The sequence below is a fragment of the Saimiri boliviensis genome, chromosome 4 (assembly GCF_048565385.1).
Source record: "Saimiri boliviensis isolate mSaiBol1 chromosome 4, mSaiBol1.pri, whole genome shotgun sequence".
NCBI classification, from domain to species: Eukaryota; Metazoa; Chordata; class Mammalia; order Primates; family Cebidae; genus Saimiri; species Saimiri boliviensis.
Window position 1 is genome coordinate 94,299,213 of NC_133452.1, and position 22,387 is coordinate 94,321,599.

At 37.4% G+C, this 22,387-nt stretch overlaps 1 protein-coding gene across 1 annotated transcript; it reads left to right on the plus strand.

Annotated features, from left to right (window-relative positions):
* The first annotated feature begins 6,218 nt into the window (after positions 1-6,218).
* GLYATL3 (glycine-N-acyltransferase like 3) lies at positions 6,219-21,787 on the plus strand. The gene is made up of 5 exons (XM_003923096.3): positions 6,219-6,621; positions 10,127-10,234; positions 11,786-11,912; positions 15,553-15,679; positions 20,535-21,787. The coding sequence occupies exons 1-5, from the start codon at positions 6,544-6,546 to the stop codon at positions 20,959-20,961; spliced, it is 867 nt and encodes a 288-aa protein (XP_003923145.2). The 5' UTR covers positions 6,219-6,543; the 3' UTR covers positions 20,962-21,787.
* Positions 21,788-22,387: the final 600 nt, after the last annotated feature.

Below are 22,387 nucleotides of genomic sequence, written 5' to 3' on the forward strand. Positions count from 1 at the left end.
TTAAGTATTAGACACCTGCACTGGAACCTAAAATTAAAGGATTTACTTTTATTTATTTGGTTGGATAGAATTTCGTGGCATTCTCTGTTTACAAAAAATATGCAGTTGCACCTGTCAAAATTAGTATTTGAATTATACGGGTTGGCTTAGTTTCTAAACATAAGTCTAAATCCTCTCATGTTTCATTCATTGTTAAGAACTATTTAGGTTTGAGAGAGAAAAAGCAAAGAAGGAAAGTAAAAGAGAGAAATTTTAATTTCTCAGTTGGGCTTTATTATGTCAAAAAGTGAGCTATTTTTGTTTTTTAATTCACATTTTGGTTGAGTTGTTACTAAATGTATTTTTTTACAACTAAGCCACCACGGAACCAATTTATATTGGCTTAGGTATTTGCTGTTTTATTAAAGTAGCCCCTGCTCTTATGAAGTCTGTGAAATTGCTTTAGCAACCATATCCAAAGATAGGATGTAGTTGTTAAAATTGAACAAAGAGAAAGATACAAGAGGGACATTTTCTAAATTCAATAGAACTACAATAGAGCACATTCTTAAAATGAAGTTGTTCATTTAAACTAATAGAAATAAATGTGCCTTAGCCAGTTTAGCCCCATTCTACCCCCCGGGGGGGGGGTCCTTAAAATGACTCTAAGTGTTCAAATAGTAAAACGGGAATATATGACAGTAGTAAAAATGATAAAAATGGCTGACATTAAGTGCTCGCTACATGCCAGGTACTAATCCAATCCCATTACATATATACATGTATTTATACCAAGGTCTAATCTTGGTATAAATTATTAACAGGTATTTAACCTGTTTGTTAATGATATTTTAGAGCTCTTTATTAATAAAAGTTTTATTTCTTTGTTTTATTTATGTTGTAGCTATTTTCCTGTTTGTGATGTGTCTTCAGCTTGGTTTTATATTTTAAAAATATTTCCAAAAGTTTAAAATATTATGTAATAATCTTTCATGGTTTTACTTTTCTTTATAGGCATAATAGGGCATTTGCTACCCTCACATCTACTGTTCATTTATTTCTTTTTAACTTCTATTTTTATATTTGATCTTAATGACAACCCTATGGGAATTAAACCTCATAACATTCGTTATTATCTCCATTCTACAGCTGAAGAAACTACAGCACAGGGAGGCTAAGTAACTTAAGCTCATACAGATGGTAAATGATAGAATAAGGAAGTGAAAAAATAATTGACACTCTTCTTAGGAGTTCTCTGGTAAGCTGCAAAGTAGAAGGGGCTACTGAATCTAGTAAGTAAATTAAAGCAAAGTACAATCTGATGTATTTTCTGAGTATAGCAGTAATATGTATTGCAGATTTGTTCACTTGAGATTTCAGAAGACAATCCCTGTAAATTAATCTTACATTGGCAGTCTCCTTTATTCCTCCTTCTCCTTTAATCTCAGAGTTAAAAGTTTGCTTTAGCCTGATCGGCACATCTCAAATGTAATTATCTTCAACCATACTTTCCTGGAAAAGTAATATGTTTTGCCCTTTTATTATTTTTTTTCTTCAGGCAAAAAATTAGTTCCAATTAGTTCTGATGTTTTATAAAGAACAAAGAGCTTAAGTTTCTCTTTTAAATGCACTTGGAGACAGGGTGTAATCTAAATTTGGGGAGACCTTTACATGTCTCAGAGTTTATAAATAACCAGAACCCCTCACTTTTTAAAGTTTTCCCTAGGATATTGCACTTTTATCTAAAGGAGTTTCTGTTTTGCAGATAACAGCTTTTGCTTAACTTTTTAAAAATCTATTTTACTCAGTTAATATTTAGAAAACTGTATATAGGCTCCTTAAGACCATGAGTAGGTATACTTTGTTCTCAGTCACATCTTTTGAAAAAGAAGTTACCAATGTATACAGCAAGATCCAAAACTCTTACTTTGATATCTAGTAATTGACATCTAATACAATTTCTCCCCTCCGCTTCCCATTGTATTACAAAGTTCAGTGTCTTCCAGTAAAGAATGCCCTAACTTACCATTTTATGAGACATAAAGATGGTAAACGGAATCCTGCCATGTGTCCACATTCAAACGAAAGCACTCTGCTCTGCCTATGTTGAGACATTTGTGTTGTGCATTATTTCAAGATTCAGGTATTGAGTGCTGAGACGTCCAAGTAAATACTTACATGGTAGTTGAAATTGCAGTCTTTTGAAAGAAGAAGTGAGTAAACTCTGAAAGACTTTTCATTTAAAAGAATAGGCTGAAGGAATTGAAATTTTCAAAATTACTCTCATTTTCGTATATATCATATATAGAGATTACCACCCCCTTTCAGCTTTGTAAGTTTAGGGCAGCAAAACAATTTTCTTTGGAATATGTACAAAATAACTAAGGGGTGAATACCTTTATATTGTTTTCTTATCATACCACAATTTGCCTGGGTTCCATTTCTTTTTATTCTCGTTCATGAGATACTGATTAATAAACAGGTTTTAGGTCTAGAAAATTCCCATCTCTAAATCAAGATGAGTATTCATTGGTTTTTACACCATAAGACTAAATGTGTTAAAAAAGGAAGAGATGGAGTGTAAATTCCTGTGCCGCATGTGAGGTGATTTTCACCGGATTGACAAACTCCTCCCCTTCTACAGGCGTGGGCACTTTTTTTTTTTCCCTCTCCCTCCTCTTTCCACTAAGTGCTAATTAGGGAGGTAGCCTTGAAGAATAAGCTTGCCATTTATATAAAAGGAGCCACTGCACTGATACACAGCTGAAAATCCTGTTTTGGACTGAACTCCCAGCAGGTAAACATTTATTTATTAATATAATACATTTCTAGTCATAGTTTATAATTGCAGAAAAGGATGGGAAAAATAGAAAAGAGAGGAAATCCAACCTTATACAGGAAGAATACAATGCAATTAGGTTTTAAGGAAAGATATGTTGTTTTGTTTCTTGACATGTTTTTGTTTTGAGTTTTTTTTAACTTAAATTTTGATATGAGGAAAATAAGCATTACGAAGTATAAATTTTTTTGCATTGTGATATGGTCACAACTAGAGCAACCTCTCTGAAACAAAAATCCGAACATATGAAAAATACTAGCATTGGATTATAAGTGCTTAAAAAATATATTTCCTCATTAACAAATGCCCACCATTGTACTGTAAATAGTGTATTACATTATAAAAACAGAGATCTTATGTTTTAGTGTTTATAAGACTTAAAGGTCTCCCAGGAGAGTGTCATGCTTTCATTGTTATGATAAATATTAATTAATTAAATAGTTTAGATGCTTGCTCTGTGCTTATAAACACTCAAATGCCCCCCAAAGAAACTTCAGTTTCTAAAACTTACTTGAGCATAATTATTTTGCTTGACAAATACTTTCAAACAGTGAGTCTATTGATTATAGTTTGGTTAAAGAAGTTACCAACCTTTACCTTCCAATTCTAGAACATAGTGATTATGGACAGTCTGTAATTGGGTGGTAAGGTATGACACTCTGTTCTTGCAGCTTTCAGAGTTATTTGTCATTATGACTCTAACATGACTAAAAAAATGTGCAAAAAATATTTTCTGCATCTATGAGAATTCTGCTCTATTTTGTGGCATTGAAAAAATCTTTCTATTTAATGAAAGATCCTTAAGAAATTAATCGCTGTTTACTGAATGGGTATTGTCAAATGTGGATTAATTGCAGTGCCCTCTCTGTATGAACCCATGGGGGAATGTCTCTGATTTTAGCTTGTCACCCTGAGTAATTTGTGGGTTGCAAGAGTATAGTCTAGAATGTTAGGTTGAAGCCTGATTAAGGAGAGGTTTTACTATTAAGAAGCTAGAGTACTGGACTTTAGAGATGGCATAAGTGAAAAAACAAGCAAATGCTAGAGGAAAGAGTATAAGGATAATTTTCTGGGCAAAGTGAATCATGTAACTAATCATATTTGTTTCTTTTTATGTTAGAAGGTTTAGTGTCAAAAATGTCCTCTCGCCTGCTGCAAGTACAATTGATTCTCATTGTGGTGATTATTTTCAATAAAATAATACCAGACACTGACTTAGTCAATACTGAAACATTGTTCCTAATAGGAATACAGTTAGGTTCCTGTCAGCCTCTGGTCACAGTATTTTCATCAGCAGATCAATAACCTTGTTTTATGTGTGTTTTTGTTGAAAGACACATTAACATATATCATTGATTCAGGAACGTTATAACTCGTCCAAATGAAACTTACCTAACAGTTGTATTTTCTCCATTATTCACATCACAGCCTTTCTGCACTTAGAAACACTATATAGCACCTAAGTGCTAAGCTTTTGGTCCAATTTAAACAGCAAAATCGACAAAAAGCACAGAAATTTGAAAAACTTGGCACTAAATAGACCATGAAAAGGATGCTTGTTTACAGTATAAGAACAAACAAGAAGGCAGAGGGATACTGTGTTCAACCTTAGCTGGAAGCATGAGTTAGCAAAACCGGTTCTTTTTGCTGCTCTCTATACATGACTACAAATGACTGCAGAAGTACCACAAGTATTGATTTGGGAATTACAAATAAATTTTAGTGAGCAGGAAAATTTTCAAATGTGGAATCCATGATTAAGGAGGATCATCTTTATACATAGGATTATGTTCCATGCTCCATATTTTGCATATTAACCTCACTTTTGACTCCATATTACTTTTCCCTTTATTTCTCCCTTGCCTGAATTTTAATTCAAGCTTAATTTTTCTTGATATATTTTATGTGTTTTCATAAATGGCTTTAGATCCTTCAAGGAACAAACCAGGTAATAAAGCAGCAATTATCAACAAATATTCTAATTCCTACTCTTTTCATTGGCTACTTTGCTAAGTATTCAGGCATAAAAAGATCTCTAGACATCAAACCTGATTAAGAGGTTCATGATCTACTGTCCTTTGAAATAATTTTGTTTCATTTTTGAAACTTAGTCGAAATAAATGTATTTCAAATAAGTATCCACTACAAAGTTAAAATTGTATTTAGAGATGATGCAAGTTAATGAAAAGTTAAGCAGATGAAAAAGTACAGAGATGATGGCTGTACTTCTTTCTTTGCCATTCTGAAGTGTGGCAACTTGATCTTTTCAAAGTTTCTAATATTGGTCCAGAATGGGCGTACTAAGATTCAAAAGCCTCTTTGATGTTCAGGTGCTGCCCTGGCCCCTGCAATCTCTACTGACTCCTGCAGAGAGCAGGAGTTCAGTGAACTAGAACCCACAGGGCTTAATCATACGCTTTCCAGAAGTTCAGGCTCACATCAACCTCATGATAGAATTTTACAGCATTTTAGTAGATTACAATTGAATTACAGATAGATTACAATTGAGAGCACAAACACCTCAAGTGTACCACTCAGTGAACTTCATATGCTTTCCAGAAGTTCAGGCTCACATCAACCTCTTGATAGAATTTTACAGCCAATTTTAGGTAGATTACAATTTAACATTCAGGGTATCCTGTAATCACATGGGTATGCCACACAGGGAAATTGAGTAGAGTTTTCTCTACCTGGAAAATATGTTGTAAAGCAATGATCCCAGCTCTCCACAGAGGCACCATGTTCTCCTGTCTAGCTGAGTTCTCTTTGCCATCCTAGTGCCTGCCTGCCACAGATAAGTTGATAAGTTCTGCTACACTGAATGTAGGAAATATTTTTTTCTTTAATTCAGTCCATCCCTGATTGGAATGATGCCGAAAAAAAGTTTTCTTGGGAACAAAGCAGGGGAGGTGAAGCCCCCAAATCTAAAAACATGTAATTGCATGAGAATGATGACTTTGCTACCTTTTATGTAGGCCCTTCTTGTTTCTTAAATTTTATCTGGCTAAAATGAGCCTCAGCCTTTACGCACTTCTGATTCTGCATTTTCAGTCTAGGTATTTCTCTCCAAGTTGTTCCTCATAACCACCCAACCCACTCAAGTCTTTCTCTAGTCTTTGTCCCACATTGTGAAAAGGATGTTTTTCTACTTACCTCAAGATTCTTATTCTGAGCTTCATATTTTCCATTCAACAACTATTTAGACTGTCCCTATTGTGTGCCAGACCCTTCGGCCACTGCTATGGGTACAGTAGAGCACAAAGAAGACATGGGTCATACCTTCACACAGCTTATAGTTGACTCACGATGGATTTAGATCAAATAAAGCACAAAGAAATGTCAAATTACAACTGTTATACATGCCCTGAAGGAAGAGTTTAGAGTATAATCAATGTGTATAACAGACTTGACCCAGTATAGATACTCACATCTGTTCAGAATTAGGTTATTTTTAAAACATTTAAAAAAATTTTTTCTTTTCTTTTCTTTCAGTACCAGTTTTTCCCAAGGATTAGGTCATTAACACTTGCCATGTATTCTCTGGTTTACCCATTCCTGTGCCTCCCCATTTTCCTTCTTCCCTCTTCAGAGGGAGCAATGGCAGTCAGAATTATACCCAATGAAAATAGAATTACAAGAATACTCCTAAAATATTAACAGGCAAAAATTAAATGCCTACCTTCAAGTTTCTGATTAGGTGTGGAGTTGCAAGAGCTCTGGAATAGATGTTGGTGCTAAACTGTTCTACCAAATTACTGATACTGGAGAAAATGTTGAAGAGTTGCTTTCCGGAATCACTTAAGGTACCATAAAATTAATAATTTTAAAAATGTCTTTATTGTGTTAATCTGTAAATTAATGTCAAACTTGTGGCTATTTCCCTTTTTTCCTGATGATAAGACTCTCTAGGAGAACTTGCTAAACATACAACTTCCCAGCTCCCTCCTACTAGAGACAGATTGAATAGACTGGGATAAGGCCCAAGGAATTACACGGTTTTTTTTGCTTTAAGTCTGGGATTCATGTGCTGAACGTGCAGGTTTGTTACGTAGGTATACATGTGCCATGGTGGTTTGCTGCAACTATCTACCTGTCATCTAGATTTTAAGCCACACATGCATTAGCTATTTGTCCTAATGCTGTCCCTCCCATGTCCACCCACAGGAAACTATACTTTTCATAGTCACCTAGATGAATCCTAAAGAAATTTAGATAATTTCTAGATTATTTCTAAATAAATTTGAGTTCTAAAATATTTTAAATAGCAGAAGAGTATGGACTAGATGGCATTGCGCTTAAGAACATAAACTAGTTTAAATAATAGAACTGAGGTTTAGATTTTGTTATAAATACAGTGAAATTGCCTTTAAGGGCTGAATTTCTTGAGCAAGGAGACTGCCCTATGCCTGGTTTTCAAATGTGAGTGGCATGCAGATCACCCAGGAGAGACATAACAAATTAGAATTTGTGAAGACAGAGACTTGCATTTTTACTAAAGACCCTCTATAATCCTTATGTATATTAAAATTTGAAGAAAAGTGATCTAGAAAGAGTCCTCTAATGCACTATACTGTATTAATTAAATTTGGCCATCTTGTCTATTGTGCTTAAACTCTGTGTGGTATGGAAATTGTGAATAAAAATTTGGAATTATTTGGCTAAAAAAAGGAGTTCTAAATGGACAATCTGATCCAAATTTTCCCAAGATCAATGCTGACCCTGAAGTGAATTAATTGAATGAAGTGGTAGGCTGGTTTGCTTTAATAACATGTCCAAATAATTATTTTGCCAGAGATAAATAAAAAAGGTGTCAGTGACCTTTACAGGGTAATAAAACATGTTAGAGAATTTAAAAAAAAAATAAAGAAAATACAATTTTGTTTATTTACACTTTCTCCTTTTTTGAAGTTTGTGGTAAAGTTCCTTCCTAAGCTCTCATCTCATTCCCCCAGCACATTGACTTCCTTCTAGCAACACCCCCTCAACTCAACATTCACCCTTTGAATAAATAGCTATTGGAAGAGTTTGTTTTCAACCAGTGTCAAATCTTTCACTTGGTTTTAAGTCCTATACAAAGAAGTTATGTTTTTTCTTTCCAAACCTGAATATTGAAAGGGTTTTTCCCTTTTAACATTCTGAATACTCTCAATCATATTTTTACATTCTTGAGTAAGAATGTATAGTTTACTCATGCGAAACTATATTAATAAACATTACTCTGTATATGCAAGATGGGCAGCCACAGAAATTAATGATTAACAGAACAAGCATGACCCTTCCAGGTTACTTTAGAGCTTGAATTTTCACTAATGGTGATCCATGTTACACAAAAATGTAAGCCAAACCCAATCTGGAAAGACTCCTATGAGGATATGTGAATGACATCCAGATTGGGCAATACAGAATAAAGTTGTACAATTCTAGACATTGAAGAAAATGAGTGATTGAGATTAAAATATTGATAAAGTCAGGTGCAGTAGTAAGCTTGTAGTCTCAGCTGCTTGGGAAGCAGAGGCAGTAAGTTCATTTGAACCCAGGAGTTCAAGGCCAGCAAGGTCCCATTTCTTTAAAAAGTTTTTTTTTTTTAATTAAAGAAAAAAATGTTAAGGGAGGTAAATGTAGGTTCCAATGTCCATATATATATACATAAAGTTCATTGAAATCTAACATATGCTACAAAGTACACACAATTATGTAGCACAATGAATTTTCATAAAGCAAATGCCTATATAACATCCACTATTACAGAGAAAGAAAATTACTTTTGACATCACTCCTTCCCATCCACAATGATCCTTTCCAACCACTACCTTTTGCTACTCCCCAAAGGTGACCACTATCCTGACTTCCAAAGCCATAATTTAGTTTTGCCTGTTTTTCAATGTAACATAAATTGGATCACACAGTAAATATCTTTTTCATATCTAACTTCTTTTCCTTAACATTATTTTTGTGAGGTTCAGGGATCTCATTTAGCAGTGGCCTACTCATTTTCATTGCTGTTTTGTAATCTATAATAGCAATGTGCTACAATGCATTTATTCATTTCACTGTTGATGAACATGAATGGTGGTAAAAAGGACTCCTATAGTTCAGCAGTCCTTGTTACCACCATAACTTTGTCAAACCCCTGCAAGCACACATGTGACATATGAAAGTGGTTTTGTAGGATGGACATCTGTCTTAGTAGAGAAAAATATGTGGCTGCTTATGGTGGCTCATGCCTGTAATTTCAATACTGTGGAAGGCCAAAGTAGAAGGATCACTTGAACCTAGAAGTTCAAGACCAGCCTGGGCAACACAATGAAACCCCTATCTCTACCAAAAAAAAAAACAACTTTTTTTAATTATACAGGTGTGGTGGTGATTGCCTTAGTCCCAGCTACTCAGAAGGCTGAGGTGGGAGAATTGCTTGAACCTGGGAGGTGGAGGTTGCAGTGAGCCAAGATGGCGCTACTGCACTCCAGCTTGTACGACAGAGCAAGACTCAGGAGTTCAAGGCTGCAGTGATCTGTGATTGCCCCACAGCACTCCAGCCTGGATGACAGAGTGAGACACTGTTGCAAAAATAAATAAATAAATAAAAATAAAAGTAGAGAAAACTTTAAAGAAAGAAAAGAAAAAATGTGAAAGTCCACAGAACGGAATTCTAACATTATTCTGGTTTGGTTCAGTCACCAAGCATTCAGTCATCTAAGTCAGGCTCCATGAACTTAAAAATGAATGAGACATAGTGTTAGCCTTCAGAGAATCCTTATAGAGCCTTGCTCCGTCAAATCAAAATGCAGTTTTTTGTTTTCTTTTAATTCGGGTTGGTATCACCCTCTAATGATGTCTAATCATAATTTAGTGTTGAAGTAGTTGCATTTCACAGGTTATTTTCAAATTGTATATTGGACTTGAAAAGCAGCTATCAAAATTTTTTGTGTAAGTTTTTAAATATGCATGAAACCTAACTGCATATGTCATCCTGATTCATTCAGCAAGTATTTATTGCTGATCTATATGCCAAATACCCATCTAGTAAGCCTATGAATTTAATACCTCTCACTGCTATACTATAAAAAACTAGGTCTGGAAAGAGTTTTTATAGGATTTCATAGACTTTTTACCAGTTTTCATGTGCACTGATGAAATAACAATAGAAAAAGTAATGTGTGTATCTATTGTGTCTGCATTTATGTGTACATGTTTATAATTTCCTCTCATGAACATGATTATACAGTAGAACAAGAAGTAAAGAAGATAATATGTGACTGAAACAGCTAATTGTATGGCTGGCTTATCTCTCTGGGTTATGTGACTCAGGTTTATGGAGCAGTGATGAACATAAATCGTGGGAATCCCTTTCAGAAAGAAGTGGTGTTGGATTCATGGCCGGATTTCAAAGCTGTTATCACCCGACGACAAAGAGAGGTACAGTTTTGAAAGATAAAAAATTAAAAATAAGAATTGGAAAGAAAAAATAGGTAATGGTATTTTATGCCCACAGTAGCCATATTACATTAGCTTACAACACTACATGTTTCACCATTAATTTCTTTTATTTTCTTTCTATTTATTTATTCATTTATTTATTTATTTTTGAGACAGAGTCTCATTCTGTCACCCAAACTGGAGTGCAGTGGTGCTATCTCAGCTCATTGCAACCTCCACTTTCCAGGTTCAAGCAATTCTTCTGCCTCAGTCTCCCAAGTAGCTATGATTATAGGCACCCACCACCATGCCTGGCTAATTTTTGTATTTTTAGCAGAGAATTTAGTAGAAACAGGGTTTCACCATGTTGGCCAGGCGGAGCTTGAACTCCTGACCTCAGGTGTTCCATCTGCCTCAGCCTCCCAAAATGTTGGGATTACAGGCATGAGCCACTACACCCAGCCTCACCATTAGTTTTTCAACTTGACTGGCTTCTGAGTGTCAGGAATATGAAAAAACTCTAGTCGAAACATGTTCAATAAAGAGGTTTCTTAGTGTTTCATGATCTCTAGAAGGATGAAGCACAGATGGCTGATTTATAGATACTAGCTTTTTCCCTGAGTGAATGATTCCTTATGACGGATGACTTTGGTCATGTGGGTATTTGGAAGAAGAGTGAAGACAACATCTGCCCCATTCTGCCCCGAGACCAAGGAGAAGCTCACGTGGCCAAAGAGGTGCTGTCCTGACCACATTAGGAAGATTTAGAGAGTTGTAATTTTTGGAAGTAAATCCACTCAGTTATATACCCTTTTTATTTTTATAAATAAACAAAATCCTAGAAAAATGTGAAATGGATGTCTAAAAACCTTCCTAGCCAGATATGGTGGCTTGTGCCTGTAGTTTCATCTACTTGAGAGGCTGAGACAAGAGGACTGCTTGATCCCAGGAGTCCGAGGCTATAGTGAGCTATTATTTCACCACTGCACTCCAGTCTGGGTGACAAAGCAAGACCTGTTGCTAAAAAATAATTTAAATTTTTTTAAAACAAATCAAAACCTCTTCTAATCCGAGAAGAAAGAAGAAAAAATTGGTCAGGTGCAGGGACTCACACCTGTGATCCCAGCACTTTGGGAGGCCGAGGCAGGAAGATCACAAGGTCAGGAAATGGAGACCATCCTGGCCATCATGGTGAAATCCTGTCTATGCTAAAAATACAAAAAGTAGCTGGGTGGGGTGGTGTGCCCCTGTAATCCCAGCTACTTGGGAGGCTGAGGCAGGAGAATTGCTTGAACCTGGGAGGCAGAGATTAAAGTGATGAGATCGCACAACTGCACTCCAACCTGGCGACAGAGCAAAACTCCATCTCAAAAGAATCACTGCAGCATATTGGCCCCATTCCCACTTAGCCATTGTTTTATAGGTGACTAAATTTGTTAGCCACCTATAAAAATTAGCTAGATATGCCCAACTAATGTTATCTAATCTACCTAAGATTGGGATTATCCAGACAATATGTTTATGTTTTTATAATTATGTCCTCTGTCCTAGGCTGAGGTGGATAACCTTGATCATTATACTAATGCCTATGCTGTGTTCTACAAGGATGTCAGAGCTTATCGACAGCTATTGGAAGAATGTGATGTTTTTAACTGGGACCAAGTTTTTCAAATACAAGGTGAGGTCAAGTGCAAGACTTACATTATGCAGTCGTTTTTTCTCCTCTACAGTATATATCCAGATAGATACAGGTATTTCATATATATAGAAATATACAGATTATGTATATACACATACATGCATAAATACAAACACATACATTTTATGCATTTACCATTTCTATATTATAGTGTTATAAGAACACTTACTTGTCACTTCTAATGAGACATGCATTGCTTTCAGGGTAAAAAGAGATCATTTAAATTGATCTATTCTTAGGTGACATATTTTTTCTATTATTACTGTAACATGTAAGGATATCAGTGAGAATCAGAGAATGTTTTTCCTTATTGGTCTTAATCCTTTTCTATCACACCTTTTAAAATAACTATCATTTAGGTCTTAGCCAATCCCTCATTTAGCACGTAAGTCAGCCTGGACATTACCCTTTTATTTTTTCTGAATCAGATGATTCTGGAAAGAAATAATCAATTGATCTACATAATGTCCTGAAATTATTTTTTTCTCTCTCTCTTCAAGTCAAGGTCTTGCTCTGCAACCCATGCTGTGCAGTGGTGTGTTCATAGCTCACTGCAGCCTTGAATTCCTGGGCTCAAGGGATCCTCTTTCCTCAGCCTCCTGAGTAGCTAGGACTACAGGCGGCACCACCACACAGGGTTATTTTTGTTTTTGTAGAGACAGAGTCTCACCCTATTTCCTAGGCTGCTAAAGTGATTTTATACAGAAAGAGTTTATATGAGCTGAGAGGAGATAATTTCATGGCAATCAGGGCTTGTGGCAGAACTTTATGCCAGGAGAAAGGAATATTTAAGGGTTCCTGATAATTTAGATGAATAGTTTCAGCTTCAGTGTACACTTACTCTTCCAACTTTTCATTATGGTTAGGTGTTGGTATAGGCAATAAAGTTGTTGTTTATGACTGTTCCAGTGAAAGTAGAGAAACTCATATTGGAAATATAAATGCCAGTAATTTTTTTTTTAACTGTAGAGAGCTGATGCCCTCCAATAAGGAAAAGCTTCTATCCACCTGAAAAATTTGCAAATAATGACTAGCACATGGTCATAAGCCAAAGCCTTTAGATGTCATATAAAATGTATTTGTGGCCGGGCGCGGTGGCTCAAGCCTGTAATCCCAGCACTTTGGGAGGCCGAGGCAGGTGGATCACGAGGTCAAGAGATCGAGACCATCCTGGTCAACATGGTGAAACCCCGCCTCTACTAAAAATACAAAGAGTTAGCTGGGCATGCTGGCGCGTGCCTGTAATCCCAGCTACTCAGGAGGCTGAGACAGGAGAATTGCCTGAACGCAGGAGGCGGAGGTTGTGGTGAGCCGAGATCGCGCCATTGCACTCCAGCCTGGGTAACAAGAGCGAAACTCCGTCTCAAAAAAAAAAAAAAATGTATTTGTAAATGCTCAAAAAGACCTTATGTAAGAAGCTCTAAACTATCTCTTACCTTTACAGATTTGTCCCAGTTATGCTGGTTAGAAATGAGACATGATTCTATCACTTCCATAGCCAATTTAGAAAAAAAAAAGTTCTGACCATTGTTACTTTAACATGGAAATAAATAAAGTTCCTCATTGATGTGAAAAATCATGGCAGTAATTGGATGGATCTTGGTGCTACAAGCCTATTATCACTAAATCACCTTAATTCATTATTATATAGAAAAGAGGTACATAATTTCCAATATATTTTTCAGAAGGCTGAGCTGATAGTTGTCAGTAAGGTATAGTCATCTAAATCGACCCAGTCATTCTTCCTGAAGGTTTGGTGGGGACAAACGTGAATTAGTATCACATAACATAGCTGGAGTAGTAAAAGTCCCTCATTTAGCACCTACGTCAGCCTGGACATTACCCTGAGCTTCTCATGTGGTCTCTTGACTGTAGACTTCTGTAGTAATAGCTGTAATGTTCTTGGAATACTGAATACCTTCTAGGAAGTCACTGGTATCTTTACTATTCTTAATTGGAGCACCTAAAAAGGTCATAAATTCTCTCTGATTCCATAACACAATTCTAAAAGCCTACCTACTGGCCATATACATGATCAACATTTGCCACAGTACAGACTCCAGTCACAGATACTAGTTTGGCTACTGGGTAGATCACGAATTAGGTGGTGGAGCTGCTTCAGGACTTGGTGTTCAGAGGAATGACAAATCCTACATAGGAATGCCTTTGTCGTTTTTAATCTAAGAGCCATTAATGAACAATATTAAATCATGTTTAACCTACCAAGCTACCCAAAGTAGCTAAACCACCCTTTGGTTTGCCATGTGAAAGGAGGAAGTGAAAAAGTATACAGCTACCCAGACAGGCCAGGCTCTTCTGTTCACTACTAGTTGCACTGATATGAAAAGGATTATCTACATGTGTACTAACCTGACAGTCTCAGAAGCCTGCTTATTGGTAACTAGTCTAAGAAATGTCCAGAATTCTGGCTTATCCAGTTAACTACTCTTCTGATAAGAAGGTAGGTAGAAAGAGGCAGAGCAAAATGTGGAAGTTCCTTTCACTTGTGGGAAAATAATTTGTTAAAAGTTGTAACCTATAAAGAAGACCAAAGGACATAATCAAGAACACCATGAAGAGGTAATCAACAAATTCCAAGATTATGAAAACTGCACAGCAAACACTTGGTGTTTTTTTTTTTTTAAACAAATAAACTGAAAGAATCAAAGAGAGAGGGTAAAGATTGAAGAAAAACATGTAGATTAAAAATTTTAAGACCACACACTTGAAAAATAGGCACTGTCTCCTTTTTTCTCACAGTTTAAATTACTGAGGTGGAATTCAGTGTTATAATAGGGGATACTAGCCACAGCATCTATAATCTTAATAACATTAACTGAAAAGTTTACTTATCTTTTCTGAGGCTTAACTCTCTGAGGGAGGAGTCAAGGCTCAGATACCACACTGCGTTCAATATGCCTTTCCACTCATGCATTCTTAAAGAAGCCCAGCGCCACACCGAAGAGCCTTACCAGAGGGGAGGAAGCAAGCCATTAGTCAGGGGAAGAGGCAAAGTCAGTTTGCAGAGGATTCAATCAATCAGTACACAGACTGGAAAGGAATGAGTAGATGGGGATTTGGAAAGGTGGAGAAAGGAGTCGTTCTATAAGCTCTCTAAGAACAAAGACCAGGGAGGGCCAGGCATGGTGGATCATGCCTGTAATCCAAGAGCTTTGGGAGGCCAAGGCAAGAGGATCACTTGAGGCCAGGAGTGTGAGACCAGCCTGAGCACATAGGGAGACCCCGTCTCTGCAAAAACAAAACAAAACAAAACAAAAACTTAAAAATTAGATTGGCCAACAGGTGGCATGCACTCAGGAGGCTGAGGCGGGGGATCACTTGAGCCCAGTGATAAAAAGTCCCATGGGATATTCCCATGATAAGTTTCTGTGAAGATCATGATAGTGGTCCCAATGGGCAACATCATGGGAATTTGAAAATCCTAGAAAAATTTGAAAATGCCAATAGCTGTAATGACATGTAAATATGTAGTGGTTAGGATAATACAAGGTGGCAAACTGCTGGTATTGATACTCAGTATAAAAATACTGCAACAAATTTCCTCTTTCCTTTTTTAACTAAAATGCCCATATATTAAATTATGTCTTTCTATACACAGGGCTGCAGAGTGAGTTATATGATGTTTCCAAAGCGGTTGCCAAATCAAAGCAGTTGAATGTAAAGCTAACTTCTTTCAAGGCTGTTTGTTTTCCTCCTGTTCCAACTCTGCCAGATGCCAGTTTCCTGTATGTAAACCAAGTTTTTGCATTTGGGGCAGGACTTACTGCTATAGAATTACAGGTAGCAGTAACTGGAGTACTTAGTATCACTACGGAATATCTAGGCACTTTGGATTTCAGCCATTGAGCATAAATGGATGTGTGTGTGTGTGTGTGTGTGTGTGTGTGTGTGTGTGTGTTTACTCTTCTCTCTCCTGTGCTTGACTGCTCATAATTTCATTGAAAATCAAATCAGTATCTTTGTCCATAGTTATAAATGAACTCAGGATTCCTATGTTTTCACAGTACCCATGGAAAAATTATTCTTTGGTGTCCTCCTCCCTCAAATAATTCTAAATAATTTATATTGTCTGAGTCCAACAATCCAACAATAATTTATATAGTTATTGTTTTTGCTGTTTCAGGGATGGGGGTATATAGCTGACTTACGTTGAGCTCTTACGTGCCAGGGACTAAATGTCTTAATATGTTATTCCATTAGTTCTTTCCACAACATTGTAAAGTAGGACTACTATTACTGCCCCTCCTACCCCACACCTTTTTAAGCAGAGATGAAATAACACACAGGGGTAAATTATAGAGCCAAGAAATCCCAAGTTCAACTCCAGATGCAATCTTTCAAAACAATGATTAGCTTCTATCTGCATTCATTCTTCTTTTGGAGTCCCTGCTCTGTCACTTACTAATTACCTTTCCTAGTCTCAATTTCTTCTGAATTCATTCCATTAAGTGTTCTTAAAATTAATATCATTTTAAATCAACAAATAATAATGTACACATTTATGGGGTACAATGTGATGTCTTGATAAATGTATATAATGTAGAATGACTAAACCAAGCTAGTTAATATTTTTAAAAGTGTTATATTTTCTTGACATGTTGTTTTGCAAGAGACTGAAGAAAGATAATTTTAAAACACCTGCCACAATGAATACTAATTTTCTTTACTACTACAGTGAATGTTGAAAAAATTGTTGAGCAAAACAGCACTAAGCCTTAAAAGAATGCACATTTTAAGTCATAGGAAAGCAGCTGGATTTTCTTTTATTATTTTTTTAATTATGAAAATTTCAAACACACATAAAAGGATAGTATAAAGAACCTCCCACCAATACGTAGCTAACCTTATTTAATTTATACAACTGTATATTTTTTCCACTCCCTGGATTGTTTTGAAGAAAATATCCCAGACATTATCCTTAAATATTTTAATATGTGACTCTAAAAAATGAATCTTTAAAGAAAACCCACTATACTGATATTACTCCTGTGTCAGAGGTCCCCAAGAACACTCAAGGGTTCTATGGTCCACTGTGTTGACACACAGGACTCAGCAAATATACTGATGGCTATGATTGATTATAATGAAAAGATAAAATGCAAAATCAACAAAGGGAAAAGGTGCACCGGGTAAAGTCCAGCGGAAACCAGGCACTAGCTTCCAAGAGTTCTCTCCCAGTGGAGTCACACAGAATGTGCTCAGTCCCCAAGCAATGACCTGTAATGATATGTGTAAAATGTTTCAAACTCAAGCAGTTCTCCTGTCTGGGCCTCCCAAAGTGCTGGGATTTCAGGTGTGAGCCACCGTGCTTGGCTAAAAGTTGTCTATCAGGGAAACTTACTATTAGGACTCAGTGCCCAGGATTTTTCTTGGCAGCATCCTTTGCCTAGCACAGACCAATTTCCTAGACTCACAGAAGGAAAGCCAGTGTTTAGCAAAACTCACACTGTTTGCACAGTTTAATCAAAGTGAGCCATTTATGTAGGTCCTGGAAATGGTAGCCCTCCTCCAGATCCACATTCCCCGACACCAGCCAAGGGTCAACCTTGCAATTAGGTCTCTTTAAGGGTGATGGCCCCAAGCCTTTATGTTCGCCTTTTCTGCACAATCCCTTAAAATATTGTTAACAATATTTCCTTAAGTAAAATAACAGTATTCATATTTCCCAAGTGTAATAATATTTTTAAGTTCTTTTTGAATCAATGACCAAATAAGATCCATACATCAGGACTCTTTAATATATCTAAAGTTTCCTTTGACTTGTGACTTCCCCTTCATCTTTACTTTTTGGCATTACTTTTCTGTTGAAGAAACCAGGTTATTTGTTCTTTGAAATATCCCATAATCTGTTTACTATTGTGTCCCTGAGGAATTATTTAAAATTTCTGTCTGTTGAGTTGTCAAGCCTTTTGAAATGGAGTTTTAACTTGAATTGATCTCTTTTTGCATACAGTTAAACATTTTGTCCTGTCTTTTTCCTTAACTTCCTATACAACACTGATGTAAACAATTTGTCTTTAACATATAAATTGTTACCCAACTTTGTCAACTCTATTTTGAACACTGTGCCCTTGGGAAACAAGATCAGAGTCTCTAACATTACTACTCCTGAAACACTTGCCGTAGCAATGTTTTTATTTGCAGTGATATTTCTGCCCAAAGCGTCTTTACTGTTGCCTTAAAGTTATTTCTCAAAAATTCAATAGAAAATCCCACTAAGCCAGCTAATTTTTTTCCCGCTGCTTAGTGGATAGATGACTGGCCCAGTTCCATAGCTGATAATATGCCTGAAATGAGCAATAACACTACACACCACTAATTAAAAGAAAACACAAATTTTTACTATATAAAAATGATGTCAGGAACATTACCAGTCTCTTACCAGTCACTTGGGATAGTCTTATGATATTAATAGCTTTAAGACTGAGAGCAAATTCTGAGGCAATGCCAGCCTCATAGGTTTTCATCTAAGAAATTTATTTCAGTTTTTATAAATTGCACCAATTATTTTTCTTTATCTTAACATCAGGGCTTTATATTGTAAATTACTAAAAACTTTCATAACATTAGAATAAACACAGTGAAAGCTAATGGCCTATACAAATGCTGCCGCGGAAAAGTTGAAGGTTGGGACTATTTAACCTACAAAAAAGCAGGCCGAGGGGACAGTTTGAAAGAACAAATATGGCCAGGCACAGTGGCTCACACCTGTAATCCCAGCATTTTGGGAGCCCAAGATGGATGGACCACCCTGAAGTCAAGAGTTTCAGACCAGCCCAGCCAACATAGCGAAACCCCATCTCTACTAAAAATACAAAAATTAGCTGGGCATGTTGGGGCATGCCCATCATCCCAGCTACTTGGGAGGCTGAGGCAGGAGAATTGCTTGAACTTGAGGGGCAAAGGTTGCAGTGAGCCGAGATCACACCACTGGACTCCAGCCTGGGTGGCAGAGCAAGACTGGGTCTCAAAAACAAACAAACAAAAACCCAAATATTTCTAAAGCATGCACATATGCCTGGCATATTAAGAAATCTATATTTCTTTTTTGGCTATGGATACATAACCACAGAAGTTCTATCCTAAAACGTTTATTTTATTGAGCAAAAGATTAGGGCTTCAAGAATCTGGACTTACTGAGGCCTTAGAGAGGCTTTCAGCAGAGTCAAGACTAAATAAAAGCAATTCTGAGGGGTTTTGTTGTTACTATTGTTGTTTATAGACAGTGTTAAAAGAAAAACTTTAGACAGATTAAATTTAGCAACATTGGTCTGGAAGCAGTGGGTCACACCTAGAATAATTCCAACACTTTGGAAGGTGTAGGCTGGTGGATCACTTGAGGGCAGGAGTTGGAGATGAGCCTGGCCAAAGTGGTGAAACCTTGTCTCTACTAAAAATAAAAAAATTAGCCAGGGATGGTGGCACACCTGTAATCCCAGATACTCGGGAGGCTGAAGTATGAGAATCGCTTGCACCAGGGAGATAGAGGTTGCAGTGAGCTGTGTTGTGCCAATGCATTCCAACCTGGGAGACAGAGTAAGCCTCTGTCTTAAAAAAAAAAAAAAAAAATTGAACGTTTATTTGAGCAAGGAACAATTCATGAATCTGGCAGCACTCAGAATCAGAAGAGTTTCAAAGTTACACCCACCAGTGGGAGATTTTACAAGCCAGATCACAGAAGCAAAGTAGGCAAATCATCTGATTGGCTACAGCTAGGTATCTGCATTATTTGGGCATGGTCTGCTCACTTACTTGCCTATGATTGGCTCATTTAACAAACTCAACCATTTGTTATACTCCTAGGGGTGGTTTGGAGTCATTTATATACTATGATAGGTTGCAGTTCAACACATGGGGACTCAAGGTATGGAGGGAGCTGCAGGTGAAATTTAACTGATTTAACAACAGAAACACTTTCCTTGACCTGTGCTGAAGACAAAAGCAAGTGAACATAAAATTAGAAACAATGACTTAAATTTGGTGTAGTAAGTGCTTTGTCTTCTCAGAAATAAAACTCCGAAAGGTGCTTATAAATTGGGAATGGTGAATTCTAACTCACTGAAAATATTAGGTGCCCTCTCAGGGATGATTACTCATTTTGAGCCATCAAAATGAGTTATAGGCCAGGCACCGTGGCTCATGCCTATAATCCCAGATCTTTGGAAGGCAGAGACGGGCAGATCAGGAGATCATGAGTTCAAGACCAGCCTGGCCAACATGGTGAAACCTCTTCTCTACCAAATATGCAAAAATTAGCCAGGCATGGTGGCTGGGCCCTGTAATCCCAGCTGCTTCGGAGGCTGAGGCAGGAGAATTGCTTGAATCCGGGAGGCGGAGATTGCAGTGAACTGAGATCGCACCACTGCACTCCAACCTGGGCGACAGAGCAAGGCTCCGTCGAGAGAGAGAGAGAGAGAGAGAGAGAGAGAGAGGGAGAGAGGGAGAGAGGGAGAGAGGGAGAGAGGGAGAGAGGGTCTGAGGGAGGGAGAGAGAGGAGAGGGAGGGGGAGAGAGAGAGATGTAGTTATTTATAATCACGTGATTCTGAGGTCCTATTTGTTCTCGTGTCATTCTGATCTAGGAAGGGGCCTTCCCTACGACTAACCTACTTGAGTGTTGCTGATGCGGATCTTCTCAACCAGACTTGGTCGCGGGGTGGCAATGAGCAATGTCTCCGGTACATCGCCAACCTCATCACCTGCTTCCCTAATGTATGTGTCCGGGATGAGAAGGGAAACCCCATCTCTTGGTGCATCACAGACCAGTTTGCCACCATGTGCCATGGCTACACCCTGCCAGAACATCACAGGAAAGGTTACAGCCGGCTGGTGGTCTTCACGCTGGCTAGGAAGTTGCAAAGCCGGGGATTCCCCTCTCAGGGGAACGTCCGGGATGACAACACAGCATCTGTAAGCCTCCTGAAAAGTATCCATGCTGAGTTCTTGCCTTGCCGCTTTCACAGGCTTATTCTCACCCCTGCCACTCTCTCTGGCCAGCCTCACCTCTAGCCCAGTGAAAAACTGCAGTGGTTTTCTTACTTTCCCTGAGCATACACACTCTCAGCTGCCGATGAGGGGAGAGTTAAAATGGGAATCGGGATACTCTTGGGTTGTTGGAAAGTATCTGGCTAATTCATACAGGATCCACTTGAGAAGCCTGAATTCTTTGCATCTCAGGTTTCTCCAGTAAACAGCTGCGGGGGTGAAGAGTAGCTGTGGCTGAGGACAGGATGATTGGCTGCACTGTATGAGAATAGGTTCTAAAGCCAGCAGTTTTAGTGCGCTGGGAGAAATGACTGAATGAGAACAAATGATTTAACCCAGGACTATGGGGCTACTGCTTTATGTTTGCTGCTGGGACCTCTGTATTCTGAGAGCCACATCGCTTCCCTACTGCCATCACTTTTCCCTGTTCCCACTGCTGTGTCTCACCAACCTCTGTTCCTAACACCTCTGCCGCCAAGTTCTCTGTAGAGTAACCTGCTTTTTCCCTTCGAATTACTTGCTCTTTACTTCTGCCTAGAACTCTAGCTTAATAGTTCCCTGCCCTGGGAATGTTCAAATGCAGTGGTTCTTAGTTTTAGTGTTTATCAGAATCACCTGGAGGGCACGTTGCAACAGGCACCCCTAGGCCTCTCCTGCTATGAGATAGGGTCCAAAAATTTGCATTTCTAACAGCTTCCTGCTGCTTATTTGCCTTGGATGAATGACAATATGGGCATTTTGATACTATAAACAAATGCTGTAAGCGTAGAACTAGACCTTACCTGTAATCTATTTCAGTCCCTTATTTTTATAACCTATTTCCCATATAAAACTAAGATTCATACCTAGGGGTGTGTGGGGTATACAAATGAATATATAACATATATGCATATACATATATATACATTCAATTCATATCTTCTATATGTATATGTATATGTATATACTCATAGAATTTTGATAAGTTAATAAACTTTAACTCTCTGATTACATATGAAAAATTTGAGGACCAGAGAAAAGAAATAACTTTGTCAAGATTATATTCTTTATAATCCGTACTGGAGGCAAAGCCAGAATGCTGTACTTTTAATTCCAATCTGTTCTTTTCACTAAATCGTGTATCTTTTTTATAAAGAAAATTATAATGCTTAAATAATTAAAATATTAATTTATGTTTCTTTTATCCTTGTCATTATTTCTTCTTAATTTGGGTTCCAGCTGCTTGTGTATGTGTATCTTTCAAGGACAACAAAGAAAGAGGTAAGTATCACCAGCTGTGTTCTCCATTTACAATAAAAGCAGGCACTAACAAAAAGTTGGATTTGCCTTGTCTTGATAAACTTGACTTAGCTGCATAGAAAATACTGATTTCTGATACCCAAGGAGGACACAAAATCCTGACTACAAAGATAGGGGAAAATCCAACTTTTAGGTGTTTATTCTGAGAAAA

What these genes read in the sequence shown, in the direction of transcription:
- GLYATL3 (XM_003923096.3), top strand. Translation starts at nt 6,544, where the DNA reads ATGTTGGTGCTAAACTGTTCTACCAAATTACTGATACTGGAGAAAATG. An exon ending in TCACCCGACGACAAAGAGAG is followed by an intron (nt 10,235 to 11,785) that starts GTACAGTTTTGA and finishes CCTCTGTCCTAG; the next exon opens with GCTGAGGTGGATAACCTTGA. An exon ending in CCAAGTTTTTCAAATACAAG is followed by an intron (nt 11,913 to 15,552) that starts GTGAGGTCAAGT and finishes TTCTATACACAG; the next exon opens with GGCTGCAGAGTGAGTTATAT.